The sequence below is a fragment of the Electrona antarctica genome, assembly GCF_951216825.1.
Source record: "Electrona antarctica genome assembly, chromosome: 7".
Classification (NCBI taxonomy): domain Eukaryota; kingdom Metazoa; phylum Chordata; class Actinopteri; order Myctophiformes; family Myctophidae; genus Electrona; species Electrona antarctica.
Window position 1 is genome coordinate 35,363,208 of NC_136812.1, and position 15,975 is coordinate 35,379,182.

Consider the following 15,975-nt stretch of genomic DNA (forward strand, 5'->3'; position numbering starts at 1 on the left):
ATAGATTGTGCATTACATTCACCCATTCACACACACATATTCATACACCGATTGCGGCGGAAGCCATGCAAGGTACCAACCAGCACATCGGGAGCAATTTGGGGTTCAGTGTCTTGCCCAAGGACACTTCGACATGTAGCCAGGAGGAGCCGGGATTCGAACCGCCGACCCATGGATCATTGGACGACCTGCTCTACCTCTTGAGCCACAGCCGCAGCCACAGCCGCTAAACATGTTCTATTGCAAATCTTACACTACTTCTATATTAGACATTATATTCAAAACGGATAGCAAATCTTTTGATTACATAGACCTAAGCTTCAATGCCCCGGGGGTCTGTAAACAAAGTTAGCGAGGCCAAATATTATGACAAGATGAACATCTCCAGGCAGAAAAGACACTAACCGGTCTGCCATCAAAGACCCTGGAGTATTGATGTTCAGGAGAACATAAATGCCTGAAGGCCTTACTCAAATGCGTCTTACTTTTGCTTCATTAGCCACTTAAACCCTATGAACTTTGGTATTCCCATTATAAGGATGCTAGTGTTCAAACAAAGGGTTACTTTTATCTGTACTTTTGGTTCAATTTGACTTTCATTCTGAATACTTTCTCTCACTTCATTAAAAAAGGAGGGGTACCTTTACCTTCACGTTCCCTTCAATTTGACATTAATTCTGAATAGGATGTACAGTATACGTACATTACAGCACAGAACATATTTCTAAGCCTGACAAGCATGGTCTTGGTCTAGGTTGGATAGGAGTGACATTTGAAGACAGCAGTAGCTCATTAATTCTATTACCACATCATGGAAAACTGACTTACTAACACAAGAACAATCCTTGCAAAGAATCAAATGAATGTTTAAAACAAATGTGCACAGCTAACATAAACAAACCCATGTGAACTGACATGCAGTTTTCCTGATATGTGAATCCATGTGCGTTCTTGGAAGCATGTGATTTCCAAGAATTCTTGTTAAGAATTATAATACAGCAGCCAGAAGAATGCAGATAAGCAGGTCTCTAGTTAGCTGATATCTTTGCCTGTCAGCCTATTTAATTCAACATTGACACTAACAAGACCCATAATCTACCCATTAATAAGATTGCTGTCTGTGCCATCATTATTCATCCTGTGTTGACTATTCTATGAAAAACTGATGCCCTCGGTTTTGACTATAAGCCTATCCTGTACTGTGAACAGTGCAATGGTTCTAAATTGGAAATACAACTGTCATTCTTGTTCTTGTGGCATTAGAAATTCCTAAACTCTTGCCATGGACTGGGTGATTTCAGACAGTGAATTTAAAAAAACTACAAACCTAGCTGAAGAACACAAGAAAACTTGAATTTGAAGAAACTTTTGTTGCTGCACCACTCATATGCTCACAATGTGGTTTATAAATGATCTGTCAAATACAGCTTGGAAAAACTAAGCCTCACTATATAACCTTTTTTGTATGAATAAAATTATATAATTGTGTCCAATCTGTATCAATGGTAGAGTATGTAAATACACTATAACTTATACAATTGGGCTGGCTATATTTTGTCTCCCACATCTTCTATTGGGACATTTTGATCAACTCAAATGTCATGTCTCACCTTAGACACAGGATCAGACAAGATTTACCCCCTGAGCAAGCAAGACCGGCTCTATTAAAAATGTCAGCACTTAAGCAGGAGACCAGGTTCAAATCCGGGGTAGAAGAGGATACATAGTGCTGCTTTAATTAAGAGAACTTAATCATGTTTCTTGAGAGGCAAATAAAAACCGCTACTCTACTGTATAACTTATCACAACCATAAGGAGCATGTTGACTGTTGAATTGTGAAGATAATAATCAGTTTAGTTAGCCAGTTACATAAGAGTGCCTTGCCACCTTGTAGTCTTAGTGCTGTGGTTGTACCTGCACTTGGGCCACAGAATGTGCCGATGGACAGGGCTAACATGTTTACATAAAGCACCTGAGGAACTAAATAATTCCATGCCTGCAAGCCAAATCTAAGGGGAGTTTCATTTGACCAGTTATTATGCCCCTGCAGAAAGGAGGTACAGTAAAGCAGTCATAACAAACTAAACAGTTAGAAGAACACAGACTATTCTTCATGAATAGATAAATATTTGCACTTTTGATAAAAAAGTGGAATTCCTTCTATCATAAACAATAACTCCCAACCAAAAAGAAGGGTAAAAAAACAGCCCAGGAAAAGTAAATGTTGGTTTATCTACAGATGAACCAACATCCAACTGGGTTACTTTTCCTGTCAATGCTGAGATCCTGATTTACTTACACTAGGAGGAAAAAAGTAAGGGGATCATGTAATTTTCTATTTAATCTGTTTATAGGTTGTAGTAAACAGTGAAGCGTTGCCTAGTTGCGAAAGAAGATTGTTTTTGCCCAATATTGACCACAGCACAAGAAAATTCAATTATGACCAACTTTGAGAACAGCTTTGGCCAAGACCTAATAGTGAAGTCACTAAACAGTGAGCCTTTTGATTACCATGAAATATGCTCTGTACGGGGCTGACAGTGCTGCTTTTCATTAAGGTCATACACTCTTCCTAGCTCAGAAAATAGGTAGGCCTACCTTTTTAGTCAACTCAGTATTGCAGGGGGCAGGGGCTAAGAGAGCATATCTGATAGAAAAGTACAGTAATTTAGAGGGAATATCCTTTGATCAGGCTGGTCATGTACCACAAAAACCATATGAACCCTGATAGGCAATACACAGTAGGTAGTACAGCTTCCATTTAACTGACCGCATTTCCATATTAAAGGGATTAATAATGTGAAGAGGAATACTGTAAGTAGCCTAGCCTTCTTTATCACCTCCTAGACTGAGATTCTGGTATCCCTTCGCTATCCCTGTCTCCAACCACAACCAACGGGCCTTACTGCCATCGTGGAACAGCTGGCTACATGGGACTTGTTGCAATATTGATCATCTGCTTGCCTTGTAGGCTACTGTAGTGCTTTTGGAGGAATCTAAATAGTCCTGTAATAAAGTGTTTTGATCAAAGCAATCTGACTGTGGTGAGCTGGCTGAAGAGATCTATATCTATCAGGGTGGCGGTGCATAAACATAAACAACAGTACAAAACAAAAATCATTCATCTTTCTTGTGTCCATGCTACAATGAACATCACTCACACAGGCCAGACAACTAGTAACAATGTAGCAAACCTGTTGCTACACAAAGTAACAGTGTTTGTTTAGCATACCTGCTGTAGACCAGACAGTCCATATGATTTATTTCTTTATCAGATCTGTGTCTTCTATAATCCTCCCAGAGATCTTTGATTGCAGTGACAGATAAGATGAACACTACAGGAGCCAGTGCAAGTTCAGGTTGAAATGCATTGACAACCGGAACGAAATTCAACAAAGCGATGAAAACAAAATAGACATTGGCAAATCTGTGGAACTGTTCGAAGAGATTCTTTGGTAGAAAAGATAGGAATGTGTATTTGGTCGTTTTTATCTTGTTGTTTGCATAGTGACGGTTCGGGTTGTCCTCTCCCTTTGCGTGATCATACAGTATATTTGCGTGGATAATCCTCGTTTTGTTCTCCTTGTTTCTCTTCTTTCTTTGTTTTTTTACTTTAGAATCCTTGGCCATCCCGGCTTCTTCTTCGGTCTGTCGCGCCATGCCTCAAACTTTCCCAAAGTTTTTGCTTTCGTCCCCGTTTCGCAAAAAAACAAAACAAAGGAAAAAAGAAAGTGCTATGTAATCATCGTTTTAACGTGGATAGAATGATCTGATCATTCTTTCTTTTCAATCGAGTTTCTCGTTTTCGTCCATATCGTCTCCTCTTTCTTCAGCCAAGAGGAAAACTTTTGCCGTTTCGCCTTTTTCCTACTGCTGCTGGGAAGATGCTGAAATATTAAGGGCCAGCATAACTTCTCGACTTTCAACAGCTCGATCGAAGACTTGTACAACATGTGGATTGACTCGTCTCTGGTGTCGTGTAAACTTTTTCTCGTGTAAAGCTGCGATTCTGCGCAGTTTCAGCACAATGGGGAGGTTCGTCAACGTGGGGGAGGAATCTGACCCACTGGAGCCCCTCCTCTATCCAACCTGTGTGTTTTTTGTGTCTCCAAGTGCCACGCGGTACTATCATTGGAGTTCACGCTGTCCCTTATCATGCCATAAGTCAAAAGTGCAGCGTTTATGATGACACAGCTGATGTGTTTATATAAACATGTTGACTTCGAAGAAGATACATTGTACCACAACACTTCAATATTGATACTTTTTTTGTTAATCTAATACAAACATGAACTTTGTCCGTTTATCTTCTGTTCTCCCATCCATGTACAGTATCTTGATTCTTTCCAAAATGTCATGGACATTTATTTGCTGCTAACTGGTTTGGTCAGGACAGCACAGCACACAACACTATTACACTGTATTGTAGTATGGTGTATATTAAGTTTATTATACAATTTAGTAGCCTATTTAGGTGATAACAAACAGTGTTAACCCCGGTGGAGAAGACTGTAATATGACTGTCATATATATGAAATATGAATATGAAATGTTAGCCATTTGAAAAGACATGAGCTTAATCACAAAACAACTTTGCTGTGCAGGAGCCAGGAGAGCACCAAAAAATGTGTTTAAAAAAGTGTGTGGTGATCAATTACTGTATTTGTCTGCAGAGGCAGAAGCTATTAAGAATGAATGTGCTATGTGTTTTGCCTTATTGTTTTTAGCCTACTCAGTGCTGTTGCTGGCTTTTTGAGGGCATATAGGCTCATTCAGCCTCTTGCCTCACATCCAGCTCACTTGGACAATTCATCACGGATACATTTAATTGTTCCCTATGCCAAGATGCCACACAGAGTACAATCAACCATTATTTGTTAGCCCAACAGCTGGATAGTCCTGTAGCAAATTGCTGTGGACCATGGGATAGGTCTTTGATTTATCTTCTTGAGGGCCTCTGTTGGCTAAGTGGCCGGTCTGTCCCTGGAAGTGCTGAAATGTCAGAATTGCAAGTCCTGTGTTCATGTCCAGGATACTATAGAGCTCATGAAAGTCAGAGAGGAAGTGATGTGCTTTTCTACTGCTCAAGGCTTGAAGTTTTACTGCTTAAAGAAAGATGAAACTTGGGGCTTATTTTGAGTTTCGTTTTCCAGTTCAGGTTAAAAGTTACTGCACTTTGGGCTGCATACAACTTGTTGTACACTAGTGATAAGCCAATGGGTCCCAGACTCCCCAGATGATTAGCTTAATGTGCAACATTAAACAGTAAACAAACCAACATACACTATAAGTGTATAGGGTATCTGCACATTTCTAGAGTTACAATTTAATTACTTTTAAGACATTTTTATACCAAATTGTCAAATATTATGTAAGAAAGAGGCAAACATTGTGAAAATAGCGGACCTACAACAAGCTCACAACGGCTCGCAGTGCCTAAAATTCCAAGTGCTTGTCAGGGTGGGGGGTCCCCCGTTGAAATAGGATTATTTTGGGGGGTTGCAGCCTTTTAAAGTTTACACAGCTATAGCTAAAGAGATGAATAATTAGATTTAGGTGTATGATGATTGTACTAGATTAGAGGTATTGACAAGTGGTACACCCATGGCTCTGGGCACACATGTGTGCCCAGACCCAGAGCACCTATGTGTCATTAGCTGCTGCAGCTGCATTTCTTTACTAGTCTGCCATGTTTTTAATCTGCTGTAGTTTTTAACCTGAACTGGAAAACAAAGAAAATAAGCTAACCAAGTGTTTCATGCCCCTTCTAGCCCTATACTTTATAAGCGTCCCCCAGGGGTCTGTGCTTGGTCCCCTCATTTTTTCCCTTCTACACTAAAGGCCCTATTTTCACAAGTGGTTTACCCCTTATCCCTAGATCGGGCCAATAAGTCAACAAAATAGCCAATCTGCAAGCTCAATCTGCTGTTTTTGTCAAATGCATGCCCAGCATAGGGACGCTAGGGTTCATGTGGTTAAATGTGGATATAAAAAAGTGCCCTTCAGACAGATCATTAGATGATATGTATAGTGTCATTATATAGATATGTTCTAGTCACGTTCTTAGCTTACGCATGTTTCGCGATAAATGCATTTTACATATGTGATGTATTCCCATGCTTTTTGTTCTTGCTTAATGTAAATCGCTCTGGATTAAGAGCGTCTGCTAAATGCCTAAATTGTAAATTGTAAATTGATCCTGTTCCTCTCCTGTTGACCACCCATCACTTTCTGGTCCTTAATGATGTTGTTAATACCTCATTATCCCTCACGATGGCTAAATGATTCATTCTTGATTGTAATATTGTGTCTTTGTACCAAAATTATAACAGATAACATTGTTAAAAGGATAAGTAATAATTCCATACTGGTATTATAAAAAAATAAAATGCACCTAGAGATGCAAACCCTTCTGTCTCTACATTCCGGAGACCTTGATTGTGACCTTGGCCTTTGACCTTGTCAGCCCAAAAGTGAATAAACTCTTCAAAGCATGGGACTTAGTCCCATTATCTGTCATGAAGATCAGCCCATCCAGTCTGAGTCTTGATCTATTTTCTTCACAGAGAGAATTTGTCCTTTATGACGTTAGTGCTGTTACTGACAGCAAATGATTACATCACTTGATTTAATGAGACCAGTTATGTATTTCAGACATTGACCCTGATTGTGACCTAGCTTGACCTTGAATCATCTGTCCTGTAAAAACGATCATGATTATGATCAGGATCAGAGGTAAAATTTACCATCATCATCTTCTTTGTGAAGACATACTGTAACACTTGGCACTGACAGAGCTATGATGCTGCCCTCTTCTATCCTAGCTTTATATAGTTTTCGCCTTCTGTCATACAGTAAGTAGGGGAGGGCCCAGTGTAGCACTACAATGTATCATATGTATGCTTCAGTCATCTCTGCCTATTTGCTTGAGTTTACACAAATTAACAGTAAAAATACATACATCTATCTGTATGTTGTTTTTGTTAGACTAACCCTAGTAGTATCAGGATGTTAGCCATGTTCCAACATTGACATTGTAATAATAAAATAAAGTAATCAGCAGGTCTGCTGTTCCCAACAAGTAACCAGAGAGCCTGTGTAAATATAATATATTATAATTTCTAACTAATTAAATTGCTTGCATGCATAGCCCTTTCTCTACATTATAATGAAAATTGTAGTTTATTTTTCCTGACCACCAGAGGCAGTGTTAACAATAAATGTTATCCATATTCTATGGTAAAGCATTTATATCAACAATACTTTATCTACAGATGACCTAGAATGACACAGGTCAGTAATGCCTCCCCAATGCCACGTTTTATTTTAAGATGGAACCCCGCAATCCAAAGATCTGCTCTTCTCACAGATCGAAGATGATTCCATGCAGGTCAATCAATACAATCAGCAGACATTGTTCTGTGCTATGACATATTTTATTACTGTTAATACACCATTGGGTAGGAGCATAATGTCCATTCTGCAAAAGCTGTGGGCAACTCCAGTGATCTGTTCAGTTCCTCCGCTGTCAGAAAAGCACTTTCACCGTCACCGCCAGCGTCACGGCAAGTGCTGCTCTTCTGTCAGTGCAGTTACAAGCAGGCCAGCCTTTACTAGGGATGGCATTTTCTGCACTGTTATCTCTTACAATCCACAATGCGGTCGGGTGAAATGTTGTTGCCACATTTATTTTCACAAGCTATTACCAGGAATAGAGTGTGTGCAATGGCACCTGCAGGGATGGGTGGCTATTGGACACATCAGTTGACATCACACAGCGAGTTCGGTTCACTTTGCTTTCTAGTGACCTTTGAGCATCCTCAAGGTTCTTACCATCCCACATGTTGTACACAGGAGATCTTCCCCTGGTTGTCACACTGTATGGAACAGATACGTCCCTGTTCAAATGGAGAGCTGAGTGACAGCACAGGATAATTAAGTATACCCTTGGGAACCAATGATTCCTGAGCCATGAGGCCCATAGGTCATATCTCCTTATTTCTGTAGTGTGAGGCAGCTGGACATGATGGTAGAATGTTGCAAGGGCTTACGTTACCCCTCCAATCCAGGCCTTGATGATGAGTGCCAAAGGGAGGCGTTGGGTACCATTTCTATAGTCTTCTTTGGTATAACCTGGCTGGTGATTGAACCCCCAACCTCCTAGTCTCAGGACACTCCAACAACAATGTCACTGGCCTGGTATAACCCAGGATGGTCGGGAGGCAAATAAGAAATGTTGTGGAATGTGTGGAACATTGCATTGTCTAGGATAGGATGCGATAACACTTTATTAATCCCCCAGGGGGGAAATTCAGGGCGTAACAGCAGCGAGGATCAAAAACTTGCACACAAAACTGTGAACAATAAATACAGCAATAAACCATACAATAGGTAGAGCAATAAAGTACACTCATTCACAAAGACACACACACACTACTCGCTCGCAAACACAATAACAATACAACAATAAACTACACTCAGGGGGTGCCCGATAACCGATTGGTTGGGGTGCATACCACCTGGGCTCTGATGCCTGGTGGCGAGTCCCCAGTTCGATTCCCAGGCCGACCGGAGCGTTTGCTGCATGTCACTCCCATAATCTCTCTCACCCCGTTTCCTGTCTCTCTACCAATAAAGGTAGAACATCACCCCCAAACAAACATACACACACTGTGTGTGTGTGTGTGTGTGTGTGTGTGTGTGTGTGTGTGTGTGTGTGTGTGTGTGTGTGTGTGTGTGTGTGTGTGTGTGTGTGTTGCAAAACAACAATCCATGAATTTGTAGGAGGTGGGCTTAAAGAAATGCCTCAGGGACCATTGTGAATTTGCATGGCTAGTACTTGGCACAAAGGAACGCCTCAGCTGCTGTTTTTCACCTGGGGAGAATGAGCCCCAGGCTGGAGGTACTCCCCCTCTATCTGCTATAGACAGGGGTGGAAGGAAGGGGGTGTCCGAGAATAAATGCTCTTGATTTGGTCCCTCGTCCTCCAGACCACTGGTTCCCAAACACTGGGTCGTTTTGCCACATTTTGTTCTTAATTATTATTATTTCAAAACATTTTCAAAAAACATTTCCTAAAAACCAATAATTTCCATAAAGTAATTTAATAAAAAAAAAAAAATAGATCCATAAATTAGAAATCAAATTTTTAAGAAGTAGCAAACATAGCTGATCTACAAGTTCACAACACGGTGCAAAGCGACACGTTGTGTTCTTGTAGATCTGCTATTTTCACCAGTTGGGGTCCCGGCCAGGCAAACATCTAATCTCCCTTTTGGGTCACAGGCTAAAAAGTTTGGGAACCAGACTGTCCAGCTAGAGTGCTAGACCAACAACACTTACAACAGCACTGGCCTGCCTCCGTTTTGTGCAGCTCACCAACCTTCCAGCACACCACAGCAAAGAACAGACTGGTAGCCTGCTGCTGCTGACATCAAAGGACCTGCGCTGAGCCCCCTCAGGGAGAACAGTCTGCATGCTCTGTCCCTTAGAGTCAAGATCTGATTGCCTATTCAATGCCATATCATACATAAAAATAAGGCATTTTCTTGTTTATCATGTCATTTTTAGATTTCACATTTGTTGTCTTTTCCTTCAAAGTTGTTAAAAGATTACAGAACCTATTTGGAATAACTGAGTCATGGCCATTTGAATTTTGTTTGTGAAATTAATCATTTCTCTAATGTGTTGGAGTATTTGGAGTATACCATATCTCATACGTACTGAAATGAATGGAAATCAGTGGCTTCTTCGAAAACCAAACCACATTAGGCCCTGGAAATGTGTAGCAGTGTCTACTGTGAATCATAGTCAGAGTGCAACCAGTGGATGCCAGACCACTGGTAAGATGACCAAGACAAGACTTAATGTGTACCAATATTGGAGCTAGATAGACAATGGTCTATATCTCACTTAAAAAGAGACCAATTATAATATCGACACTCACATCATAACGTTGTGGTTTACTGACTGGTTCTGTAAACCACAATCTGGTAGAGCAACTACACGAGCCTCAACAAGTGCTAACTGTATTGTTCCCTGGTGTAACAATTCTTTCGACTGTTCACCTGTAATGGGCATTGTAATTTCTTTGTAAAATATTAATTGTATAGTTAGTATATTATTAGATTAGATTAGATGCATTTGCATACTGTTTTGTAAACGATTGTTTTTAGTATAGGTAGATCATATTTGTATAGAAAGGCCTAACCAGGGACTGGGGTTGCAAATTAGCCTTGGCTATATGAACATATATTTTTTGTATATGTGCAACATATAGGATATGTGACATATTATTTGAAATATTGGACAAACTAAATCTTTAAAAAAAAATACAAATACAAATTAATATATGTAATATATATTCATATATTCATATATTTTAAATAAAACCATAGCACCACCATTAGCCTTTTCATGTCACGAACCCCCTAGAAAGCACCACAGTTTGGGAACCCCTGCTCTAAAGCCTACACACCACTGGGTCCAGTGAGTGCCCATGATCAACACCGCACTTCTAAGCCTCAGAGCCATACGTGTCCCTGGTTTACAGGACAAGGTTGCACACCACACAGGTGAGGTAACCCGTGCTGTGCTCCAATACAGAGGTGCGCAAAGCAGTTGCAGAGCACAGAACCAAAATGTCTCATGTGGAAGGCACATCGTCTAACTCTGTGTTTTCAAGCAAACATTCCAGATATGAGCTTTACTTTTCTGTAGCAAAAATGTGTCATAATTTGTGTCATAAAGTGCATGGTCCTTCAGGTTTGTAAGATTCTGCATTCTGCTGGTGCCTGGTTGTAATCTCACTACAGTACATACAGTATCAATCACAGAAACAGCACGCCCCGTAACCAACAATCCTAAACGTTTTTCTTTTTCTTTTTTTTAATACATGCCTTATTTGGATAATTGTTGCATAAAGTTTGAATTTCTCTCTCTAGGAGTTAATATGTTATTGTAGTATAAACATATAGGCCCATGATTGATGCCGTTGCAGAACATGTAGATATATGCAAACTACATTTTGCCACATTTGAGGTGTTGACATGAAGACAGATGCACTTTGGTTCTTTTCATAGACAGCATGCAAACTGCCAGAAGAGGGCATGAGACTCAAACCAGTACGTACAGCTCTACTCCTGACATCTCCAATCCACTAGCAATGTCTAAACCACTGTTTCCCAAAAACTGGGTCGGGACCCATTTGTGGGTCACGAACACATTCTTTATGGGTCCCTTTATGTTTTGTTTCCTAAATTCAGTTTTTAATGATTACTAGAGCGGTGCCAGTTGGTCACTGGCCTACTTGGAAATGCATATGCCCCACCACAGTTATGTCTGTGCCCCTTTTATGTGCCCTTTTATGTGCCCCGTCTATGCAGATGTCAGAACATAATTGTGATGTCAGAACAGGCCAGCTCCATATATGGAGATCTAGGGGTGATCCTTGGGTCCTGCATGGGGAGTCCGAGACATCACATTTCTCTTTTGGGTCACGGGCTAAAAAGTTTAGGAACCACTGGTCAAAACTATCTGTAAAGCTCAATTCACCCCAAGGTTCTTTGTGTGTGCGCGTGTGTATGTCTGACTGTACTTTTCGTACAATTGTGTGGATGTGTGTCTGGGTGCAGAGGGTATATCACAAGAATTCCTTTTAACACTCATATATGTAGGTGTGCCGGTGTCGCACACTGAAAATATCAGATCTACAAGTTCACAATGCTTTGTTTGTAAATCGGATATTTTCGGTATGCTCAACTAAATATAAGTTATAACCCAGGCTTTAGGGGTGAGCACTAATCGTTTGGATTGCAGGCATAACCTCCTCCATCACTGACAACTTCTTCTATGCTCTGTGTTAATATGAGATTTCTTCACTCCCGGAGCATATTATGTTAAACCTCAATAGAATTGAATCAGAGGACCTCCTCACTTTTCTGTCGGTCTGAGTTGAGCAGTGAATGAGAAGATGTTTGCATTAGGGAATTCAGGCCACAACAGGCTTTCACACGTCGGCATTTCCTCCCACCCACCTATACTGTACCACCGCCGTCTTACCTCAGAGGTCATTCACAGTTTTTCATTCACAGAGTGTTTGGCTTTGACAAATTAAGAGATTCAGAACTGAGGTATCCGACTGCCAAGACTGGAAATCAGTCTATTAAGCCGAGAATGTTCCCGTGTTGCCTGGAGACTGTGTAAGATGTGTTTGGCACCTCTGAAGTGATCTGCAAGGTGCTAAGAAACGCTGAAAAAGGAAATCCATAAATCTGAAGGCGAAAGATAGAACTCGACGTGCATATGCAGTCGACACTTCATTTAGTTTGGGATGACAAAATGTGTCGAGATATATAGGGGAAGAAGAGAGGCCCTGTTCCGGCCCTGTTCTTTTTGCAAAACTAATTTCCACAATTGTCTCTGCTTCCTTTTACTGAATCAGAGTGTGTGTGAGTGTGTGTGAGTGTGAGTGTGAGTGTGAGTGTGAGTGTGAGTGTGTGTGTGTGTGTATGTGTATGTGTGCGTGCGTGTGGCTGTGTGCGTGGCTGTGTGCGTGCGTGCGTGCGTGCGTGCGTGCGTGCGTGCGTGCGTGCGTGCGCGTGGCTGTGTGCGTGCGTGCGTGCGTGCGTGCGTGCGTGCGTGCGTGCGTGCGTGCACGTGTATTGAGAGACAAATTCAGACAATGTTTTGACTGTAGGGTCCATCCCGGATCTACCAGTATCTTCCTTTTCTGCTTTCCCGGCCTACGTTGCCTCTCTCCTGTCTAAATCTTGAGAGTGTGCTTCTCACTGTCCTTTCAAAGGAATAAGCTAGAGGCTGTACAACAAAGTAGGTCTAGAAATAAATAGACCCCTGTTTTATCAATAGCCTCGGACCAACATCCTTGTTGGACCTTGACCTGTAACTATGTAGACCAGGTCAGGCAGGGACAGGAGCAAACGTGTAGCACACATACCTTCAATTTCTCAAAGGTAATCGGCAGTAATTCAGTGTCCGGTGCTGCTTTGTTATTTTAGTGTGCAGCAGATTCTAAAAACAGAAAAATACTTTTACCAGCTAAACCAAATGTAAGGATTGTTAAAAAAAAACACATGGGCCAAAAGTGGATGAATTAGCATCCCTCTCAATGACTGCTCGGCACCTTATTCCCACCCTGCTCATAATGAATCCGAGGGATGGATATTATCTTTGTCAGACAGATAAGGGATGACTGCCGACTCCACGGATCTCTCCGGCAGGCCAGGAGTAAACCTGCTGATTCTGTTGAAGTCGCAGATCAATCTGCTGGAATGATGAACGGCATCTCAAGACCATCGTAACAAAGCGACAGACATCTAATCAGTTACTGCAGATGGCATTCAGGACCCCGGCAAAGCACTGCAGTGTTATAAAGAGCTCTCGGGTGTTAAACGCGTTCAGACAGTGTGTGATGTGACGAGTCCTCCATTTCCACGTTCAAGTCTGTGTTGTACGGGCAAATGCATGATGACAGCAATGCTTTTGTTTGAAGGCAGTGATTCTCAACCATTCATTTAAAAATGACCTGATTTTTATTAGGACACAGACTGGGGGTCTGTGGCCATGTCTTACCTTTGATACCATGTCTGGGACCCACCCAAAACTACACTGCAAAATTGTTCATTACTAGTGTACAGCACCGGAGACGACATGTATAGGCTACTAAATTAACTTTGACAGATGATCAGATGAGCAGAGCAGACACACTTCATTTGTTTCTGTTCTAAGCATGGGAAAACTGTGAAAACCTTTATTCATTGGATTCATATAGGAATAACTAAGCATTTGAAATGCCACCAATTCTTTCAGATTGGGATGGAAATGCATGCATTTAGGCTGTCTATCCGTACGTATTTGTTGCCAACATCGTCCAACCCGGACTTACATTTTCGCTTGATATCGTTTGACTGGGTGATACGACAAATTTAAGCAGGCTTCCCAAAGAATATGGATAATTTTTAATCTTACAAAAGTGTTAAGAAATGAGCGATCTATGGCTTAAATGCCAGTGGTCTTGACTCCAAATTTTTGATTAGTTTGTGCACTCACCCATGGTGCGACGTTGGTGCAGCCTTCCCACGGAATATGGAGAACTTTTAATTAAAGAAAATAAGGTTCAGAAATGACTGATCTATGTCCGACTCAAACTTCAGTGTTTTTTTTATCTATGGATAGACAAATGCCAGCAGCTGACATTTCTATTAGGAGCAGTGTTGCCATATTGTGTCAGAGAAATAAGCAACCAGGTCTATGAAAATAAACCTTTTTTAAATGAAGTGCCATGTTGTTATTTTCTAGATCGTCAGTGTGCTATATCAAGATTCATTTTAATGACACCACATTAAAAATTCCAACATATTTTGATTGTCCACGAATATAACGCGTTTCCTTCTTTTTAAATATTTTCTTTCACATTGTTATAATGATCATTATTACTCAGAACGATAACCCACTTATCTCCCAGACTCCCTCCCCAGTCAGAGTTCAGAGTTTTAATGAATGTAGAATGTGCAGGATGTAATTTACATACAAATGAGGACTTATAATTAATTTGACAACATTTAAAAAAATTGTTTATTTTAAACCAAAAATACTCACAGCTAGTGCCTCCTTTGTGCCAATGTTGGCACTGGTGCCTATGAGGTTGCCTATACTACCCCATTTGAAAATAGCCAATTCACAAGCTCACAATGCGTTGCGATGTGAGGCATTGTGAGCTTGTAGATCTGCAATTTTCAAAAATTATCTTGGAAATAAGTGACTTAATGTGAAATATTTTTTAAACATTTTAACAACACAAATCTGGCATGGGGTCCCTGGCACAAAATATGTTTAGATAGGGTCCTTATGACAAATGCATTCATCTGGGGGTATTTTACATGGACATGTCACTGTGGTAGAATCACTGGTTTAAACAACATTAGGAAGAAAGCCCAAATAAGCAACTACACTTTAGAAACAAGCCCAAAATCACCCAATCGGCTCTTCTGTCAAATCAGTGTCCATGATGTCATGGAGTAAGAGCAGTAGGAGCAGTGCACCAAAGCATTATGGGAATTGTAGTCCGAGAAGGAAGTGAGCCCAGTGTCCATGGCATCATGGACACTTTGAAATAATAAAATATCTAAAAACATAAAACCCACATAAAAACCATAGGAAATAGTCTCACAAACATCATTTAAAATAAGATCGGTTTGCAAAAGGGGTGAAGTTTCCCTTTAATTAACATGAACACTCCCACATTGCTTAAAATAAGATTGCGAGTCGTAAGCCATATGTGTGCTCAGCGCGACTTGCATAATATGGATAATGCATACGATGGTGGCGTTATGACCTAATTATGGCATAACACCTGAATGTTAGACGCACATTATAGGGCCCTGAGAGTGTACAAAATGTGCACACTCTGAATTACAAACCATGCAGTAAGGGTCCATTTGGACCCCTGGTGGTCCCCCCACTCGACATAGTTTTACGGTTTTGGATATACTTCCCATCATGCATCTTTTTATAATCAAGGGGTGGCACTGTAGTGATTTAGATGTCACTTAGATGCACTGGGTACATACAGTATTTAAAAATCTTAACCCGGAAAGCTCCACTACAATAAAACATGGAGTGTACTTTATGGAAACAAGACCCATAAATGAGAGAAATTAATTAAGAACTTTAGTACCCCAGAAATGTGCGACCATATCATGTTGGTACCTTATGGTAGAGGCAGATGGTTGTAATATACCATGGTTGACTCCTAGCCTAATAGTTAATCTCACTTTACGGCACAGATGGAACTCTATAGGTGTGATGCTCCCACATGTAAAAGCAAATTGAGAAATATTATTAGGTTGGTGAGGAAAGAGCTGTAGAGGAATGAAACAGATACAGAGGTAGTGCATTTCCCAAACAGGCTGGGGAATAAGTGGATTGTGACTTTGAACAATGCTGTATTTATAATT

General features: G+C 40.7%; 1 protein-coding gene across 1 annotated transcript in view; it reads right to left on the reverse strand.

The window, feature by feature from the left end:
- atp10a (ATPase phospholipid transporting 10A) overlaps positions 1 to 4,001 on the reverse strand; it is a 59,067-nt gene extending 55,066 nt beyond the window's left edge. Inside the window, exon 1 of the mRNA XM_079505777.1 lies at positions 3,234 to 4,001. Coding sequence (XP_079361903.1) covers positions 3,234 to 3,661 — 428 coding nt within the window. The 5' untranslated portion in view covers positions 3,662 to 4,001. The remainder of the gene's footprint in view (positions 1 to 3,233) is intronic.
- Between the last annotated feature and the right edge of the window lie 11,974 nt (positions 4,002 to 15,975).